Source organism: Bombus pascuorum, chromosome 1 (assembly GCF_905332965.1).
Source record: "Bombus pascuorum chromosome 1, iyBomPasc1.1, whole genome shotgun sequence".
Classification (NCBI taxonomy): Eukaryota; Metazoa; Arthropoda; class Insecta; order Hymenoptera; family Apidae; genus Bombus; species Bombus pascuorum.
The window spans coordinates 20,749,109-20,768,229 of NC_083488.1; the positions used below are offsets into that span (position 1 = coordinate 20,749,109).

Sequence of the window (19,121 nt, forward strand, 5' to 3'; positions counted from 1 at the left end):
CTATGGGTTGTTAATAATTCGATATTCAGAAAACATAAAGCCAACATTTCTGAAATCTGATATTACGATAAAAGGCACAATCAAATTATTTATCTATGCGGTATATTCAATATCTCTTTACGAAATGACAAAAATTCATTGTATGATCACTTTTAAAAAAAGTTACTCGCGTTTCTTCATTAAGTTCAAAGATATGGAATAAAAAATTCATTCAGACGTTTATAACTTCATACGCATACACTTCATGTGTATTAGCATTTTTCAAGGTACAAAATGTCAGAAATTTTCTGTTTGCCAATTTTAAGAAGATATCTAATATATCCATTAGACAAAAAATCGTGATTTCTTGCGACCTTTTTCATTGCAGTGCCACTGACGATAATCTTTTATGGTCGGAGAAGAAACATCGCCGCGTTAATAGGAATGACCCTAACGTTTCGGCCTACTTTGTCGCCGCATAAATAGCAGCATTACTTATTAGGTGCAATGCATAGGCTAGCTATTTGCGTGCCGCTTGTTATTTTTAGCCCGGAAATCATGCTTGACGATACATGCGCGCGATCTTTCTGTGTTGAGCGTGGCACGAATTTTCTCGTATTTCAATCTTTTGCACGAGCATCGTTAAATTTTTTAACGGTCGGTCGCTTGCGCTCGTAAAATAGAAAAATATATTCGCCGGCCAAACGAATCGATCTGCGCCCAACATCTCGGGTTCCGTTCGAAAATTTTTCGAGAAGTCGAAACAAATTAAGTGTCATATTCGCCTAAACTTTGATCTTGTCAGAGACTTACGATTGTAATGGACGAAGAAGATAATTTGGTAGGTGATATGTGAAAGAAAGGTAGTGTGATATTGTTAATTAGTATTTTCTTTTTGATATAATACATGCGTGGAATACACAGGATAGTTACGGAATCGAGAAAATGTTTCTTCGAACGTTGAGAATTATTTGCTCGAAGAAATAATCTGACAAATCTTTTAGATTTTAATTTAGAACAAATAAACAATGTACTGTGTATATCGAGAAGATTATAATTTTTTCGATTAATCGCGATTGTGATTGGTATTGGAAGCTTTTCGAGAGTCTTCGTATATTTCTATTTAAGAGAATGTAATATGTTTATGATCCACTAAGGAGATTATCATCGATATCGAAATACGGAGATAATATGATTGAAATTACAATTTCATATATGTATTTATAAATTTCATGGATATATTCTGTTTGCGTGCGGGTATACAATTCAGATGTTGGTCGCCCGTATTTATTGTACTTGATATGAATTCAATGATTGTTTGATATCGTACATAGTTGATGTTTGTTTGAAGTCTTCTACGCAGCGTTCGTTTACAGTATAATATTTTTACACTTTTTCTTATTAATTGTATTAAATTGTATTGGGAGCGTGTTAAGCGTATAATTACTTTCTATTTGTACGAATAAATTTTAAATCTCTATTTATAATTCTGTTATAAATGTTTGTCGAAATATAAATTTTTTGAGAAAGATTAGGAAGATTAGGAAGTGTACCGTATGAAACATTTTCTTACGAAACGCTTGATTTACTGGAAAATTGACTCGTAACCTATGCGAAATAAGTATGTATTCGTGTCAACTTCTATAATAAATCTTGTACGTCTGGATAGGTATTATTATTGATCTTTCTACACCACTCTGTCGCATTCATGAGCAAACTATACTTTACGATGTACTGCATTAATGAAATCGAGGACTTGAATATTAATAACTAACCAGAAGTCTTTCCACGAAATAGTTTCAAATTACGTTAAGAACAACAATTATTTAAATATCAACATTATACGTCGATGTATGTAGAAATATTTAAATAGAGTCAATGTCTATTTTGCTTCCTATATTATTTTACACTTGTCTTTTTACCTAATTTCTAATACCTAAACTATGACTATTTTTGTTTTACGAAGTCAATCATAACGATACTCAACTAAGTGACGATAGCGGCTATACAAGTGATTTTAATCGCAAAATTTCGTCCAACTAGTCAGTCCCCAGGATAAACGTCGATAACACTAGAATACCATTGTGATTCGGATTGCGGTTAACTACGAGAGAAACAATCAATGAATGGATCGCGCTTGTATATGAGTAACACTCGAACGCAGTTTAACCGATATTCCGAAATTAATTCGACGAATATGATTCGACCGGTCCGTTGTAGCTGGTTACGATTTACACGATGCTTTCTCACTATGCTTAACACGCGTCCAATTTTTCCCATTGATTCTTCTAACTATACACGGAATATTGCAATTAGTAGGAAATATTGATTCGTATAGAATCAATAATTCAGTTTACAAAGGGAAATTACAGATTTCAATCAAATCCTTTTAGAGTGATTGCTATGTATCGATTATTCCTATAAAAATGTACGTCTATTCAAACGAATTATAACATTCGTAAAAAAAATATTGTTTGAAAAAATGATGTTAAATATTATACCTTTTGGATGTGGATTGTGTTACAATCGAAAAAAACCGATCGCAAATAGCAATGGTAGCCATAATGTTTGCCCCTGTATTCTTTTTCACAGTCTATCTCAGTACGAATGTCGTTAAAGTTGCTGAGATTCGATCTTTGCGTGACACGTGCATAATTCCGAATTTTCGAAACTTGAGATAAAAACTGGGGAAGTGAACGTCAAAAGAGGGTAAACAATCGTAAATCCTCTTTGGTGATACAGAAACAAGAGGAACGTCGTTCGTGACACGTTGCTCGCAGACCACTTGATAGAGCTGGTCGACCAACAAGGGATAAATTCTCGAGCACTCCTCGACTATCCTCCACGATGAAGAGCCTATCGACGTCGACCACGTCGTGAACACACTAACTGTATGGGCTGTTCCGCGATACACGATGAAAGAAAACATTTCAATCATGTAAAATAAAATATTATTTTACCGATTTTTACATTTTAAAGCTAAAACTCGACTTTATGATAATTAAATGTAAAGAAACGAAACAGAGCATAAAACTAAAAGTACACAGTCCTTTAATACTTTTCTTATACTTTATATACATTATAACGACACTTAATATTTTTAATATATTTTATACTTTCAAAGGCATACTTTAATATATCTATTTCTATCGAATTGGTCGCTCGACCGGTTCTTGAATAAAAGTTATCTTTTTCCCGATTGAATGCAAATAATAGTGAATTTACTACGGACAATAATAAAGAGAATAACTTTTGGATATCAATTTAGAAAAGATTTATATATCTTTTTTTATTTTAAATATAAACAAGAACACGAACTTAATTAAAGCTTCATCATCAAAGATCGTGAGAGATTAGAAGTTTCACTTCGTTCGTAATACAAAATCAATTTTCACGTTATTATCCGAAAGCACGAAATTCTTTATTTCCAACTACCGCTTCCTGAGGTTCAAACTAGCGAGATCTGTTTTATTTAAACGTTGTTATTAATTCATCGTGCGTACAAGCGAAACGAGAAAACAGTGACGATAATCAACGGTTGGGAATACATACGGCCAGAGATGCGAATTGAAATGCGGCTGACATCTCTACGGGCAGATAGCGTTTCCTATTCGACGTTTACGATGGAATAAACGCCGAGATGATTTCGCGGGCATTGCAGTAGGAAATCCGAAGGCTTTGGTAAACGCTGTGGTGGATTCATCCGCTTGTGCAAGTAATTTATTAGCAAGCGATAGCTCGTTAAGTAACGACGAACGGCGCGTTAACGAAGTCGGCTCGCTTTGGAACACGCTTTAAGATGGCGTGTCGGCCGACTATAATTTCGATCTTACACACCCCTTAGGCTACCTTCGGTTTGCGGGTCACCTTCATCGACCTACTATGATAATTGTCCACGTTCGGCTCCCTTTTTTTTTTCCATTTCTACGGTGTTGTACGGCGCCGTGTTCTTTTTCTTTTATTGTACCTCAATAGCGTATCGTTGAAAGTTGCAGGGTTTATTATTTGGTAAAAAATTCTGGAGAATTTAGAGGATTTTATACGAGGTTGTTGCACGTGAAATAGTAAATTACGTTACTTTTTCGTGAATTAATAATTTACAATTTCTCATTGTACATTCATTGCTTTTATTAATGCTTTCAATACTTTTTACATCGGTCGAAACAAACCGGCTTTAACGAGTTTTTCTGTAATTGGCATACTTTGATTATATGGCATAGAAATTATTCATTAATAGAACATAACAAAAACTTTGTAAGAATACGTTGATAACTGAACTGACAAAGTAGCAATGTTCTTTTGTGATTTCACATTAAACTTTTGATAAAGAAGAGACAAAATTTATGGAATAACTGAATAAGACGTTGTTGCGTAGAATCGACGACTAAACTTATTATGCTCTTCTGAAATATCCAATTTTTGTAAAAAAGAAAAATGTATTACGAATAGTTTGATAGAACGTTGTCGCATAGGGTTGTTATGGAAAATTCTTCCAAATTCCATAAGCTTGGAAAATTTATCAACGTCGTAAAGTTTGCAAACTTCGAATTCGTTCTCCGCTCACGACATTCCCATCTAACCGTCGTCGCATTCTCCTCACCGGAGAATCTTAAACCAACGTCGACAGTAAGTCGCTACGATAAGGTCGACGGTGATACGCGAGATTAGCCTTAAATCGAATCAAAGTAGTCCAGCCAAGTTGTGAAATTTCGAGGTATCTGCATTTCCAACTGTTAAATATCGCCCTACATATCGTGCTCGTGCATATTCTATCGCGTTTGCTTCGTTTGTTATTCCGCATCGCTTCGTAGATTGTCTTCGCGTGCTGATACGAACCACCGACATAAATTAAATTGCTTTGGAGTTCACTCGAGCCTGTGTATAATCACGGAAAAATTCGTTGAGTCGCTTTGGAAATTTTCATCGTTTGCGTGACACGGGGAATACAAAGTGAATTTCTTGGAAATATCGCGAGATCGATCCGCTACCTGTGTTACATCAAACGCTTACTTGTACATAGAAGTTCAAATTTAAGAAACTTCTCTAACTGACTTTTGTAACCAACTGAAATTCGATGAAATCTGAGAGAAAAAATCATGATGAATGTTCGGTCGTCGTGTAACTAATAACACGTGAGCAAGTTTGTGAATATTTAGCGCTGGTTCCAGTTAAATGGCTGGTTGTTTAGTGGTTTAATTAACAACGGTACAAGATTCGAGTAAGTCAAGTAAGCTTGCTCCAGAGATAGAGAGGTATAATGGAACATCTAATCGAATTGCGAAGCTGCAACTTGGCGTGGTCTGTCCGTGAAATTCTAAAAAAATATTGTTTCCTGTAATAAGTTCGCGAGAAGATGAAGATGGAATTCACAAAAAAGGAACTGCGTGCAATTCAATTCAGAAAAAGACGATAGATCTTGAGGTCTCTAAATCGCGAAATCTATGTATGTATCAATGTGTAGAAAAGCGATTTGCGCAACCTAAAAATTGTATTCTCATCGATACGTTTAATAAATATTTTTCTGGCCATCTGAAAATGTCCGAACACGCGAAACGACGATTCTGGTTGCGCGAATCGATTTAATAATGTGTGCATTCGTGACCTAAACGAGTATAATTCAGCCAGTAATTTATCACTGCATTGTAATTACGGTCCTCATTGTTCCTTTCAAATCTCTACGGATTCAATTATTCGTAGGGAGCGTGTATTTCAACCGTAAGTATACGGTGTCTCGTTTCAATTTGACCACCTTAAATATCTCACTTATTTTCGATGATGGGAAAAAACGCGAGGGAAAAACATTATACAAGATTTTTCTGTATATTTTTCTAAGAGAAACATAAGAAAAGGAGATTTTTTTTGGTAGACATTTTACAATCAAATCTCATTGAGAATTATAAGTAAATTATTTTAGCGTGGTACTGTAACTTGGATTATGAGAGTTTATAGTATATTTGATTCTAGTTGAATCTAATGCTTAAATCTAAAGGGTATTGTCTTTTTAGTCTGCGGATCTGATCAGTCGTGTCAAGTAATTGGGTAATTAATGGGTTTTGGCAGTTGTTAACTCTTATATTATATCTGTTACAGAATTTGGATATTTCTTCTTTAACTGTGGGTATCTTAAGGTCGCGATGTATTGTTTCATTGATAACATACCAAGGTGCATCTATTCAGGATCTTAGAGTTTTTGATTGGAATCGTTGGAGAGTTTCTATGTTGGAATTACTCGTTGTTCCCCATAGTTAGATCCCATAGGTCCAAATAGGTTTTAATATGGCTTTATATAGCATTATTTTACTCTGCATGTTGTTGGAACGTCTACCAATGAGCCAGTAGAATTTTTTTAGTTTTGATTTCAGTTGTTAGGAAGGAAAGATGATAAAAGAATCGTCTGAAAGTTTCAAATAAATTTTTCGAAGGTATTGCGGTATAAAGTAATCGTATGCACACGAGACAGGTATATCGTGAATCGAAAGGATCACGTGTCGTCGAATTAATTACTATAATTTAGAGAAGAGAAGCTAGTTCGGATAGTGTGGCTATCTTGAGGTCGTATAACCTATACTATAAGCCTTATATATATATTTAACTAACTTTGGGAGTCGATTAATTACGCGATTACTAAGTTGAGTATTTTGCTGCAAATGACTAATCTACAGATTGGATTACTACAAGATACGAAAAGATAGTCGATTTTTGAAAGAACAGGGTTACGAAATCTTAGTGATAGTTTTATTTAGATATTTAATTTTTATAATTAATTTACTTTAATAATTATTTTTTTCTTTAATCTCATAATAGTATAGCGGCACATGAGCGGAACATTTGAATCGGGAGAGACTCATATTATTGTGCCTTGGAATACCAACGTTGTTTTGGTTCGCTAGGTTTTAAAGTAAACGAACTCCGGATAAAATATTATTGCTGTTATTTGTAATCGTCACTAGATTCAACTAGAATAAAACACACGATAAACACTTATTAAACACGACATAGTACCGTGCCAGAAAAATTTACTTATAATTCTCAATGAGAATTGATTGTAAAATTCATCCAAATAAAAGAAAATTATAATCGTCAACCGGAGTAACAATTGAATTTTTTATAACAACACCCGTCGATGCAAATAAACGAACGTGCTCTCTAGGACAGCCATATAGTCGAATAGTTAGTCGAATAGCAAATAGAGAGTTGAATAGTAGGATTGAGCGAGCGACGATTACGACCAGCATACACTAATTCTGTACTTGTACCTGCAGTGATTTTAATATAATTGACTATTACAATTTTACCACTCGTCTCTTTATTAAACAAACCAATACGTTTAATATCCACCTCAATAGTACCTCCCATTATTTTGCCATTTATTTAATAACGTTAGATCCATAGATTGGATATCGCTCTGTGAATATGTTTCATTTATTAGAAATATTGAATAATTGCCACCATAGGTTTAATAAATTAAGCGATCTTAGTTTATTACACCCACTTGACCTATTAGATTAACAAATTTCGAATTTATCGAACTTATTTAATATATGTAGCAAGTTTGAGAAGTTCTGCTTACTTAATCCCTACTTAACCCTGACTGTCTTATTATTTGAAATTCTTAACGAACGAAGATTAATTATTTCATTGTAATTGCCTGATAATCGGTTTAAATAAATATGTTTATTTCAAGAAATATTTATCCCCTCGTATATTAATAAATAAATATGATATTATATAAAGTGTGGTTTATACTAATCAAACGAACCCTTTAAGGATGTGCAGAGATTCTCGTGACTGATTGATACGCGCAGCTTGCTGCTTTAGAGAATTGTTTTCAACGATGGATTATAATATAATAGTAACTAGGTTTTTGCTAAAAATAGCATATCGTTATAAGTGTCTTTTCGCCGGAAGACCGTATGAATTGCAAAACTTGGATAAAGGTATAGCGGACGTCCCAGTTCGGCGGCTGTCTAAATGTCTCGATGATAAAACGGTTAGAATCGATACGTAATGCATGCATATGAATTGGTTCGCTTATAAATAAGTCCTTTCTTCCATGACCCGCCTGTTATTGACTGATAATGTATGCGGCGACGTAAGTAACGCGTTTGGCGTCTCATGAATTTTCAATGACGATGATTCGTGATAAAATGCAGGTCGCAATTATAAATCGGGCGTATCATCTACTGTTTCATCTTTCCCAATATATCCGTATAGTAAGATGGATCGATCTTTTCCGATGCAGAAAATGTGCCGTTATAAATCATGAGGAGCTTTATACAAAATTCTAAACTAACAAATTTAAGTGCTTTCGTAGTATGTGACGAAGTAAACATTTCATTCCTTGTTTTCCTGCCGCAATGTCACATAATGTAAGAATATATTTTTATTACAATATAATAATGTTATATACGTATAACAGGAAATAAATTAAAAATTTTAAGTAAGAGCTCTAGAACGAAATGTATCTGAAAGTGATAAGTATAGCAAAGTTTTTTTTTTATTATTTAATTTGTACTTTACAATTTGTCCAGCTGGACATTCGGTAAATTTGTCTAACTCAATTACTAAATAATATCTGGATGGCTACCCCCAGCGGGATACCATCTTCGAGTCTGTATAACAAAGTGGAAGCCAACGATGAACGTTTTTATTTCAATCGTTTAATTGTACGAGATAAACCCATTTCGAGATTAACAAGATATTTAAGTACAAAGCTAACCGTTAGAAAAATCATAGGATTCTTATTATATAACTTCACTGAGATTAAGAACGTACAAATATCTGGAACATAGAATTCTACATATTTCATCTGAAAATTGTGATTTATTTATCTGTTTGTAAATTTGAGCGAATCGTAGCTGGTACTATTACACTGTTCGTTCATCGTTGAAGGAAAAATCTCCCTCGACAATGCTAAAGTCGCGAATACACGAAGTCTGAAAATATCATTTGTATCTTGCTCTTGCGATTGTAGTTGTAAAGTTGGTAGCGTAGCGATGTTAGTTTCCGTTTAAAGTTGAAATTAGCAGTAGAAATCAGATGGTCGTAATAAGTCAAACAGTAACCAGAATGTCAGAGGACGTCGAATAGCAAGTAGAACATCTCTCGGAAATTTCAACAGGAACCGTATCTCTCTAACTACTAGACTTCACTCCGCCAAACCTCATGACTTGTTAGACCTTATAAACTTTGCGTATAAACCTTGTACCGAGTAATTCTTTCTCTATATTTTCCAAACAAACTAAAAGATATTCGTAAAGATACTTCGATAATATTATCGCAGTCCTGTGCTAAACTTTCAACGTATAAATTTTATCACATTTATTATTGGAATGGTAGCCTAAGAGAGCTACCGCGTTACATCAATAAATAATCTTACAGTTCATAGTACTAAACGGTCCGACAACTCGGAAGGAATCCTTTAATCAATTCATTGGTAAATAACGAACGCAAAATAATGAAATTGTTAATCGAAATTACTTTTTTCCAGGTTCATGGTGGTATTGGTGTGCCTCATATTTAGCGTTTTGTCCACGATAGACCAGTACAGTAATTTCGCGAACGAAACCCTCTTTTGGATGGTAAGTAGCTTTCTTCTATATTCATCGTCAATTTTCTACTCCCATTATATAAAAATTTCTTCATAATGCACTTGAATAGATGTTTCGTGAATTTTTACATCTGTCGCTCATGATGACTATAACCATGACTATACGTTTTAAATTAAGTCATGGTAGCTTTAAGGTCAAGTTACGTCTACTCTTTAGTTTAATATAATGGCTAACCGAAAGTCTTCCAAAACCGGAAGACATGGATAATAATAAATAAATAAATAAAACCCATACACTCGTGATTATCATTTGATAATTATCTTAAATTGATAATGGTAGTGTTTAAAAAGTAAAAGTAATCTCCTAAGATTGAAACTACAAAATTAATATACTTATTATATTAATATAAAAATAACACTACCTACGTAACATAAAGATCGATAAATAAGTTCCTATTAGAAAATAGACTTGTAAGTTGAGAAAGAATCAAAAGTTGAAATTGTTCTTCATTGAGAATTAAAATGCTATTACTAAATGACGTTTATGTTATAAATATATTAAATAATAATATTAAAATTATAAATATATTATAAATTATATTATATATTAATATATATATTATATTTTTATATATTATTATATATATAATTATATTATATATTATAAATATATTAAAAAATAATAAAAAAATAAAAGGAGAAATTACAGGGAATTTGTCGGAGCAAAAATTGACTTATCTTCGGTGTTGCTTGCACATCAAAATTCTTCGAATGCTACGCAAAATCGTAGAAGCTTAAACTCAATACGAGTTTCGCCTCAAACAAAGCAGTAATTCGTTTGAAGAGTAATTCGAGCGTAGCTTGATTAAGATAAATTGGCCTAATTAATTATACCGGGTCTGAAAGCAGAAAGGCGGCTGGAAGTTCGTCAACATTGGAAAGGGGAAATTTTCAATGCCAAAGGGCTGAGCTGTTTCTCGTAAACACTTCTGAAATCACAGAGAACGATCTCTTTATTCCATATATCTTTCAGGGAAGCGTTTAACGTTCCATCGGTCTTTTAGTGCTTTTACACAGTTCTCGAGGAAACAACGTACTTTTCTTTTCGTTGAAAGCGCTTGTTGTCTACGATCCTCGTGGAAGATAGTGGCAGCTCAAAGCCATCGAGCTGCTTCTCCCTCGTGTCTTGTTTATTTTCTGTTCACTGCTGAATCGACTACCCGAAACTACATATTGAAAGGTGAATTCATACGTAGTTATCGTGTACTGTCGTACTCACATTGCGAATATTTCTACAAATTCATATTTTTATGAACATGATAATTAAAAAGCATATTCGTAATTCTTCGGGTTTCAATCGTGGCTTTATTAGTACTTTGCGCTTCATTTTCAGGTCTGCCCTGAAGAAGTGAATTTAGAATATTCGCAAAATGTCGAAACAAAGCGTAATGTACTGATAAAAACGTGATGAGAACCCGAAGTACCATAACTATGTTATCTAATCACTGTAAAAACTTCAAAAATCAAAAAAATTCAACATAGATATTTATATTGCGATCGCAATGTCTTTCTAATTGCAGTTTTCAATGTTACGCGGTACTAAAATAGAACTGCGCGTTCTAATGCGTATGCTTTAATGCTAAATTTCCGTAAATCGATGTTTCGTTATAGAAGTCTGTATAGTTTGGCATGTGTTTCACGATTAATCGTGATCAATGTGGATTTCAACCGTTAATGGTCTTCAAACTGTTTGATAAATATCGTGGAATGTCGCGATAATGAAGATCGAAGTTCTAGGCCTTCGAATTGTTCTCATTAGTAGATTCGAACTATCAGAATACCGAAGTTAATGAATCAATGGTTTGTTCAAAGATGTCGAGTAACATGAATTTTTAAGCCAAAGTTCGATAGTAATCGCCATTTGTTATGTGCTCCAATTATCAGTTAAAATAATTACAATTCGGTATTGTATTTAAAAAGAAAATTATTTCTTCACAGATTCGTTTTCTTAGAAATTTATATTGCAATATGTGTAATGAATTTTTATTGACATGTATCTATTTCCTATTAAACTTCTCGCATCTTCTTTCCATTTCTTATCGCACTAAAGAACGTGGATAATTGGATCAACAGAAGTGGACGTTTAAAAAAATATTGCTCTATCTTACGCGTTTATTTGAAACGATTCGTAGAACGAGCGTAAATATCATTCAAGCTAAAAGGATTTCTTCGTTCAGTTGAGAATAAACACAGCCAAATTGACAGAAACTTGAAAATGTTCAGATAGAAGTGCAGTGAGAATGGTATTTAACGGAATTAAGGTCGGAGGCAGAAAGGTCGATGGTGCGTTCAAATGTTAGATTAAAGAATAACGTTGACGAAATATGACTAATGTACAATCAGAGAAAATAAATACATAAATAATTTCATCAATTTTTCAAATTTAACTCTGCAAAAAATACATGTTTTGCTCGTAAATAATTAATTTGATTTTAATTTACGAATCGAACAACGCTGGAGAACGTACGTTACGCTTTCGGGCGATTCACTACGAGCTATGGTTTTTTTCTGGATTTGAAATCTAATGTTTCACTATTTTATTCTTGTTTTTATGACCCTGTAATTATAACGTGATGCGCTACCGTGGCAATATTATCGGTAAGTATTTAGTAATACCGACGCGTTAAATATAAATTAATTTTCGCATTTCCTACTACTGAAATACCTTTCATTCCATTTATTCGCCCTAAATTAAACACGATCGAATTATGCGAATACTATTTCGACACAAAGCCTTCTACTGTAATTGAAATTCCAACAAGTTTTCGAAGTGCACCCACTCTCTTCCGATACTGATGCGTCACGTTGTCTCAAAAAGCATCAGAAAGTAAAGACAATGATACATTTTGAGGCATTCGGAAGGTATCGTAATTGCTTTTTCGAAAAGGAAGTTTCCGTGTCCGTCTGTCCATGGCCATTGTCAGACGAGCCATAAATCTTACTTATGTACGACGAGTATACACCATAAAAAGCTTTTTACGTGCGCATTACGGGCCTTGACACGTTACCATTTTCACCCTACTGATACATCCTGACTTCCGGTTTTCTTAGACAGATCTTGGCCTAGAAGTAAATGCAGGTGGACAATTCAGGCTCGTACATTTCTTAATAACCAGTTCCTTTTTATAACTAACATCGATAATTAATCAAAGGATAGTATCTTCTGTTGCTTTTGTCAAGAAGTGTCAATAACAGTTTTATTTTATATATATCCGAAAATATTATATACGCTTGGGTATTTATTTCTCCATATAAATTACTATATAGGTATAATTAAATTATATATAAGTATATATAATTACAATAATAATATAATTATGATAATAAATATATAACTATACAATAATAATATTTAATTATATATATACCAATCGACAAAAAGTTCATTCACCCTTACAATTACCTTCTGTCATTCAACGCTAATTCTATCTGTGAAATATTAACAATATGAATCATCCAAATCCAAACCAATCCAAATTTAATCCAAATCTTGAATCTAATTCTTAACATGTAGGTAAGTTAAATATCCTTACCATTATTATCTGTTATTGAATTTTAACACCATCCAGAATATCAACGAAGTATTCGTGAAAATAGGGCTAAAAAAAAAAAAAAAAGAAAAATGTGAAAGTTTCACGGGACAGCAGACCATCGCGATTCTGTCATCGATGTCCCCATTTTTACAGGGCGTCGTGTCATTGCAATAAAGGTCGTACAATCGATACAGCATCTCTATATGTATAGCATCGCGCTCGTTGTACATTTATTTTAAGAACAGGAGACTAATGATTCCGCTGCCTAGAAAGTCATCAAGGAAATGCCTTGCTCTCTGTTATTACAATTATCGATTATTCGAGGCAATTTACATCGCATTTTTCTCGCTCATTTAACCTATTGACTTGTTTATTCGCATTTTCAATGCGTTTGTCATTGATCGTTCAATGAAATTTGTTCGATGTTCGTGTTTATTCAAATATTTGTGTAATATTATTCTGTAAATATTTCTTCTTAACTCAAAGATGTTCTTTTTTGGTTTCCTTTTCCTTCTTGTTTTTCTAATAATAATAAATTATTATTCTCCTAATTTTATTTCTTTCGCGATGAAGAAACTAATTAAATTAAATTATGTTCTTTGACGAGCTTTATCCAAATACTGTTTTAACGGAAACGCGAATGTTGCATTGTCAATATTTGTTGTAATACGAGTAAATGTAGCATGTTCTGTTGTAGAATTCAATAGAGATTTTAATTTTATTTTCTTTTAATTGATCCTCTGAATATGCAATTTCAATTCTGGAAGCTGCATGTAATATACGAACGATAAAATAAATATGAAATTTGCTAAACTGGAATTGATGATAAATAGAACTTATCATTAATAGATCATTATGTGTGTGGAATATATTTATCGCTTTCATGAAACGTCCTCTTGAAATTTTTAAACATTATTATTGAAGGAACGCGTAAATCAGTATATTTTGCAACACTTGTACTTTCATATTACAAAGTATGGTTTATTATACGTGACATATTTCATCACACAGAATGCAATACAAAGTATTTGAAATGTCAGAGATAAAACGTGTGTGATGAAACATGTCCGTGTGTATGTAAATCAGATACAAGATGAAATTGTTACATACAGATACAATTTCAGTTAAATTTCGAAAATTAAAATCGTATAACGACTGATTTTCATAATTTTGAAGATTCCATACTAAAAATTCCTATAAACAATTGTATATAATAATGCAATTGGACATGGCGTTAAAATGAACTATTATATGCGATATAACGAAGAAGAACATCGAACCGAAAAACACGCGGCAACAACAAGTAAACAATTCCAATCAATCTGATTGAAACATATGGAATATACAGTTAGAATATTCTTTGACAAAGTTATACATTCGAATCTAGTGGACTATTCAAATCTCTGTTAAAAAAGAAGTTTTCATGGTAACGTGGAGAATAAAGCGGCGTTTGAATTGCGTGGAATGGAAAAAATGGTGAATGGAAGTTGAATGGTCAGAATGTACGGTATGTGGATATAAGCTGAACATGTAATTATCTAATATTTTTCATGCTCTACTGTTCGGAAAAACTGAACGATGTTTAAATTGTTTCTTTTTTTTTTTTTTTAGTTTTAACTGTGTTTAATCACATTTGCGTTATTACATTTTATATATAATATTTAAAAATTGACATGTCTTATACATCCTATATTTTAACATTAAAAACTCATACTTCCTTTTCGATATTCATCGATTTATTTTATTTTGAAACTTGCATATCCAATCTCAAACATTTTCTATTAGATGTACATGGTTATATAAAAGCAAACATCAACTTTAACTTTAAGCATCGTACATAAACCTGAATTAAACACTTGTTGTATTATACGAAAATTTTTGTATCCGAGCTATTTTTCCTAACTTTTGTCCGCCTATTAATTCAAATACCAAATATCCTAGTACCTGCGATAAAATCCAAAAGCACTTCATTCTTTAAATTTTCCACATGCGTCTGGTACGTTGTATATTTCAACATTAAAAACATCGTATTTTTTCTCGGTACCCATCGATCTATTTTATTCTAAAACTTGCACATTCGATCACAAATATTTTCTACCATTTTCGATTGAGAAATTTGCCAAGTTAATTAAAAAGCCTTGCATTATGCACTCTCTTTCGTGTTTACAGGAAATATGTTTGGTGGTGTTCTTTGGCGTGGAATACCTAGTGAGGTTGTGGAGTGCGGGATGCAGATCGAAGTACATGGGTTGCTGCGGCAGGCTCCGTTTCATACGGAAACCGATTTGTATCATAGGTGAGTGCGTTTCGCTAATGCACGTCAAGTCCCGGTCTAATTAGTCTGCAGCCCAAGGGCTGATCCAATATTCGCGTTGATCGATTGTCGTGGCCGAAATTGAAACTTCCCCCGGTGACAAAACTGTTTGTCGGACTCGTGTCCCTGCTGATTTCATTATCGCACTTGTCATTCACTCGTTATCCATACGAGATATCCTCTCATCAAGTTCGATCGAACATCATATCATCAGGATATCCTACATTCAGTTTTATAAGTTGACTCTCTAAGTTGATTCTCCGAGTTGACCAACAAACAGAGAAGTCTACGGGTTCATAAGACACAATGATTTGTATTAGGTGTCAAAAGCTGAGATTATGATTAAGATGTTATATTCTGATTGAGACGTATCGAATGGCTCGTCATTTGTTAAGATTTTTTTCAAAATTACTTTTCTGCTGTAGGACGACGAATATCATTTATGTTGAATATTATTTAATATTCATGCATGACAAATTTATTACTTCGAAATTGATTGTTAAGGTTTATCGAAAGGTTTGTCTTTTATTCAGATTTTCGTTAATATTCGAGTATGACAAATTTACTACTAAGAAATTGTCGGAAACGTTCCTATTAAAATCGGGACGCAAACTTTCCAGAGTTTAGCGAATTATAGTCTTCGTATTAAAAAGATCAGTTGATTCCTTCGAGTCTATGCTACAAGCATAAAAGTAAAATAAATTCGTTGCCTTCGTTAAGTGCCAATTGTCGAGTTAAGCCTCGTGCATTACCTTTCTTTTTCCAATTCAAAATATCGCTATCCTTTTTGAATCTTCTATAATTATACGTGTACGACCTTAATATCAAATAATCTTATTAAGGATATTTATCGCAAAAATATCTTATATTGATAAAATTCCGATCGATAATACCGAAATGTTTCACATCTATTCTAATATCATGTACGCGATTCCATTGTGATTCATGAGCTATCCGACGTAAACTCGCTACGGGCGATGCTTCTCGTGCTGTTCACGTAATTGAATCGCGCGAAAGTATAATCGAGATCGTTCGAGAATGAACAGCGACGGCTTCGTGACGCGCGACTTGATTCGCGATCAAACGAACTTTACGAGCGTGGTAAATTGTAACACGGTGCCGGATATTAATCGGATCAGGCATCGCGTGTTTATCGGTAAGGCCGATTACACACGCTCGATTTCCATGGAGTGAATAACCAGCGTAGCGTCGCGGAATGGCGAGGAAATGTCATCGGCCATGGATGTGCACGTGTCATGGCTTATACCTGGCACTGTTGCAGTCACAACGCGATAGAATCGGTATTTTGTGAAACTGAATCATTTTGAGATATCATTTATCCGCTTCAGGGTAAGCGCGAATGAGATGCTGCATATTTTGAAAAGTTCATACCGTGACAAAGTTCTGCAAGGAAAAATTGTTTCAAGTATTCATATGGAGCGATGTTTCAAGAATGGATGTTGTTGTACCCTTGTTTTCGTTGGAATAAATTAAAGTTGTAGTATATATATTTAAAAATTGAAATTTTTTATACAGATCGCCTGATTATCTTGATTTTCTTTTTATTATTTCTATTCTTCCGAATTTGGTTATCTTAAAATGTCTTTTCTTATTTTATACATTAAAGAAATGAGTCTATCTCGACTGTGCGTGTAATAATACGGCGAGTATCCCAAATATCGATATAAAAATTGATACACTATCGTTACGCTAGTATGAACATTTACTGTCACTCCATATGAATTTTCTGTAATATCGATCGTTAATTGTCTCTTTTTGTTTTTTCTACTTTCTCTCTTCAGATTTAATCGTGGTGGTCGCGTCTATGGTGGTGTTGACGGTGGGAAGCAACGGGCAGGTGTTCGCCACTTCCGCTATAAGAGGAATCCGATTTTTACAAATATTGCGGATGCTTCATGTCGATCGACAAGGTGGCACGTGGCGACTTCTCGGCTCTGTCGTTTTTATTCATCGTCAGGTACGTTAATCAATGTCTAAATTTAGATTCAATAAGTATCAATTATTGATTATATAGAATATTTTATGTTTTCTCGCGTTCTATTTGATACTTGTACCTCGAATGTATCGAATGTTCTCATCGGACTTATTACGCAATCAATACATACGTATGTTTACAGTTATTTAGGTCAATAATTTCGATAAATAATTTCATCGAGAAACGATTCCACTGGCCAATGTAAAATGACGCGATGCTTCATCGTATGTTTTACGATTTCATACTTTTCAGGAGCTGATCACGACATTGTACATCGGGTTCCTAGGTCTTATTTTCAGCAGCTACTTCGTGTATCTTGCCGAAAAGGATGTCGTTGGACCCGATGGCAAAACAGATTTTTCCAGCTACGCCGATGCGTTATGGTGGGGCGTGGTATGTGGCTTTTATTTTTAAATGCTTGCTTATTTTACAATTTCATAGCACTGGTACAAACTATTTTGTCATTCTAAGCGATATCATACACATGTGTTTTGACGTCTCCTATGCACAGACTGTCTGAAAAATATTTCCTTAAGTTTTATATTTCTTACGTTATTGTATAAAATGTATGAATGTTGTCTACCAATTTCTATCGTATTTTTGAGGTCACATTTACATATATATACACATAAGTATACACGAGGAAATGACACAACGTACAAATATGTATGAGGATGAACGATATGTGTATGTGTGGTGTAGGATACGTGCAATTTTATGCGAACGAGAAAACAATAGAAGATGCGACGACGAATGCGAGATAAAAAAGAACTTTGTTGGAAAAAAGAATCGAAGATCGCATCACGCGAGAAATATTCTTGTACTTCTTCATTTTTTATCATCTTTCCTGCTCTTCTACTTTCTTTTGTTTAATAATTTCTACTTTCTTTTATATAATAATAATTCAATGGCGATCTGAAATTACTTCGAATTCGCAGGAATAATTATTTCCGACGCAGTTACGTATTTAAATTTATATTTTATTGGGGAATGTCTATAAAGCATTAACAGAAAGAGTTCGAATATAAATTTCGCCGTTATATTAGTTGATAAAATAATTGGACGACAATTATTTGAAGTATCTGGCAAGTTAATGTAATCGAGGGTAGTCGATGGGTAACATCGAGTTCCATTGCCCGGATAATACGGTTAAATGAGGAGACACATACATATATGTACATACGTATAAATGTCAGAAACGTTGTATTAAATAAAACGAATTTTATCTCGAACCAATTGCCAATTACCATGAATTTGAAAACGTTAGACGTATTAATTTGATAACGAGTATATTGAAAGCCTAAATCTCGCATGATAGAGATAAGATGTATATAATTAGAGATAAAGATATATGTATATATAGTTTCGTTTAGTTTAAGTAAGTATGACAAGTGACAAATGTTGTGAGACAATGAAATTTAGAAATAAAAACTGAAGTTTGGGAAATTTTATTTCACAAACAGTCTTGGAATATTTGAATTAAAATCTACAAATACCCGTGTCTTTCAGTCAGATCTTTGATTTCAAAATTTCGAATCGGTTTCGGCGAAAATATTTTTGCAAATGGCTATACAAATATTCGGAAGCTTTCGTTTTAATCCACGAGTACGCGTTTCTATCGATTTCTTCCCTTTACAACATCGGAGTGATTTTAACAAAGAAAACCATGGAAAAAGCTTATTACTTTTA

The 19,121-nt window shown here is 33.5% G+C and overlaps 1 protein-coding gene across 6 annotated transcripts in view; it reads left to right on the plus strand.

The window, feature by feature from the left end:
* LOC132908058 (potassium voltage-gated channel subfamily KQT member 1) overlaps positions 1 to 19,121 on the plus strand; it is an 88,813-nt gene that overhangs the window by 28,245 nt on the left and 41,447 nt on the right. For all 6 annotated transcript variants that reach the window (XM_060961633.1, XM_060961643.1, XM_060961654.1 and 3 more), the window contains exons 3-6: positions 9,470 to 9,560; positions 15,292 to 15,418; positions 17,239 to 17,414; positions 17,685 to 17,825. In XM_060961633.1, coding sequence (XP_060817616.1) covers positions 9,470 to 9,560; positions 15,292 to 15,418; positions 17,239 to 17,414; positions 17,685 to 17,825 — 535 coding nt within the window. The remainder of the gene's footprint in view (positions 1 to 9,469; positions 9,561 to 15,291; positions 15,419 to 17,238; positions 17,415 to 17,684; positions 17,826 to 19,121) is intronic.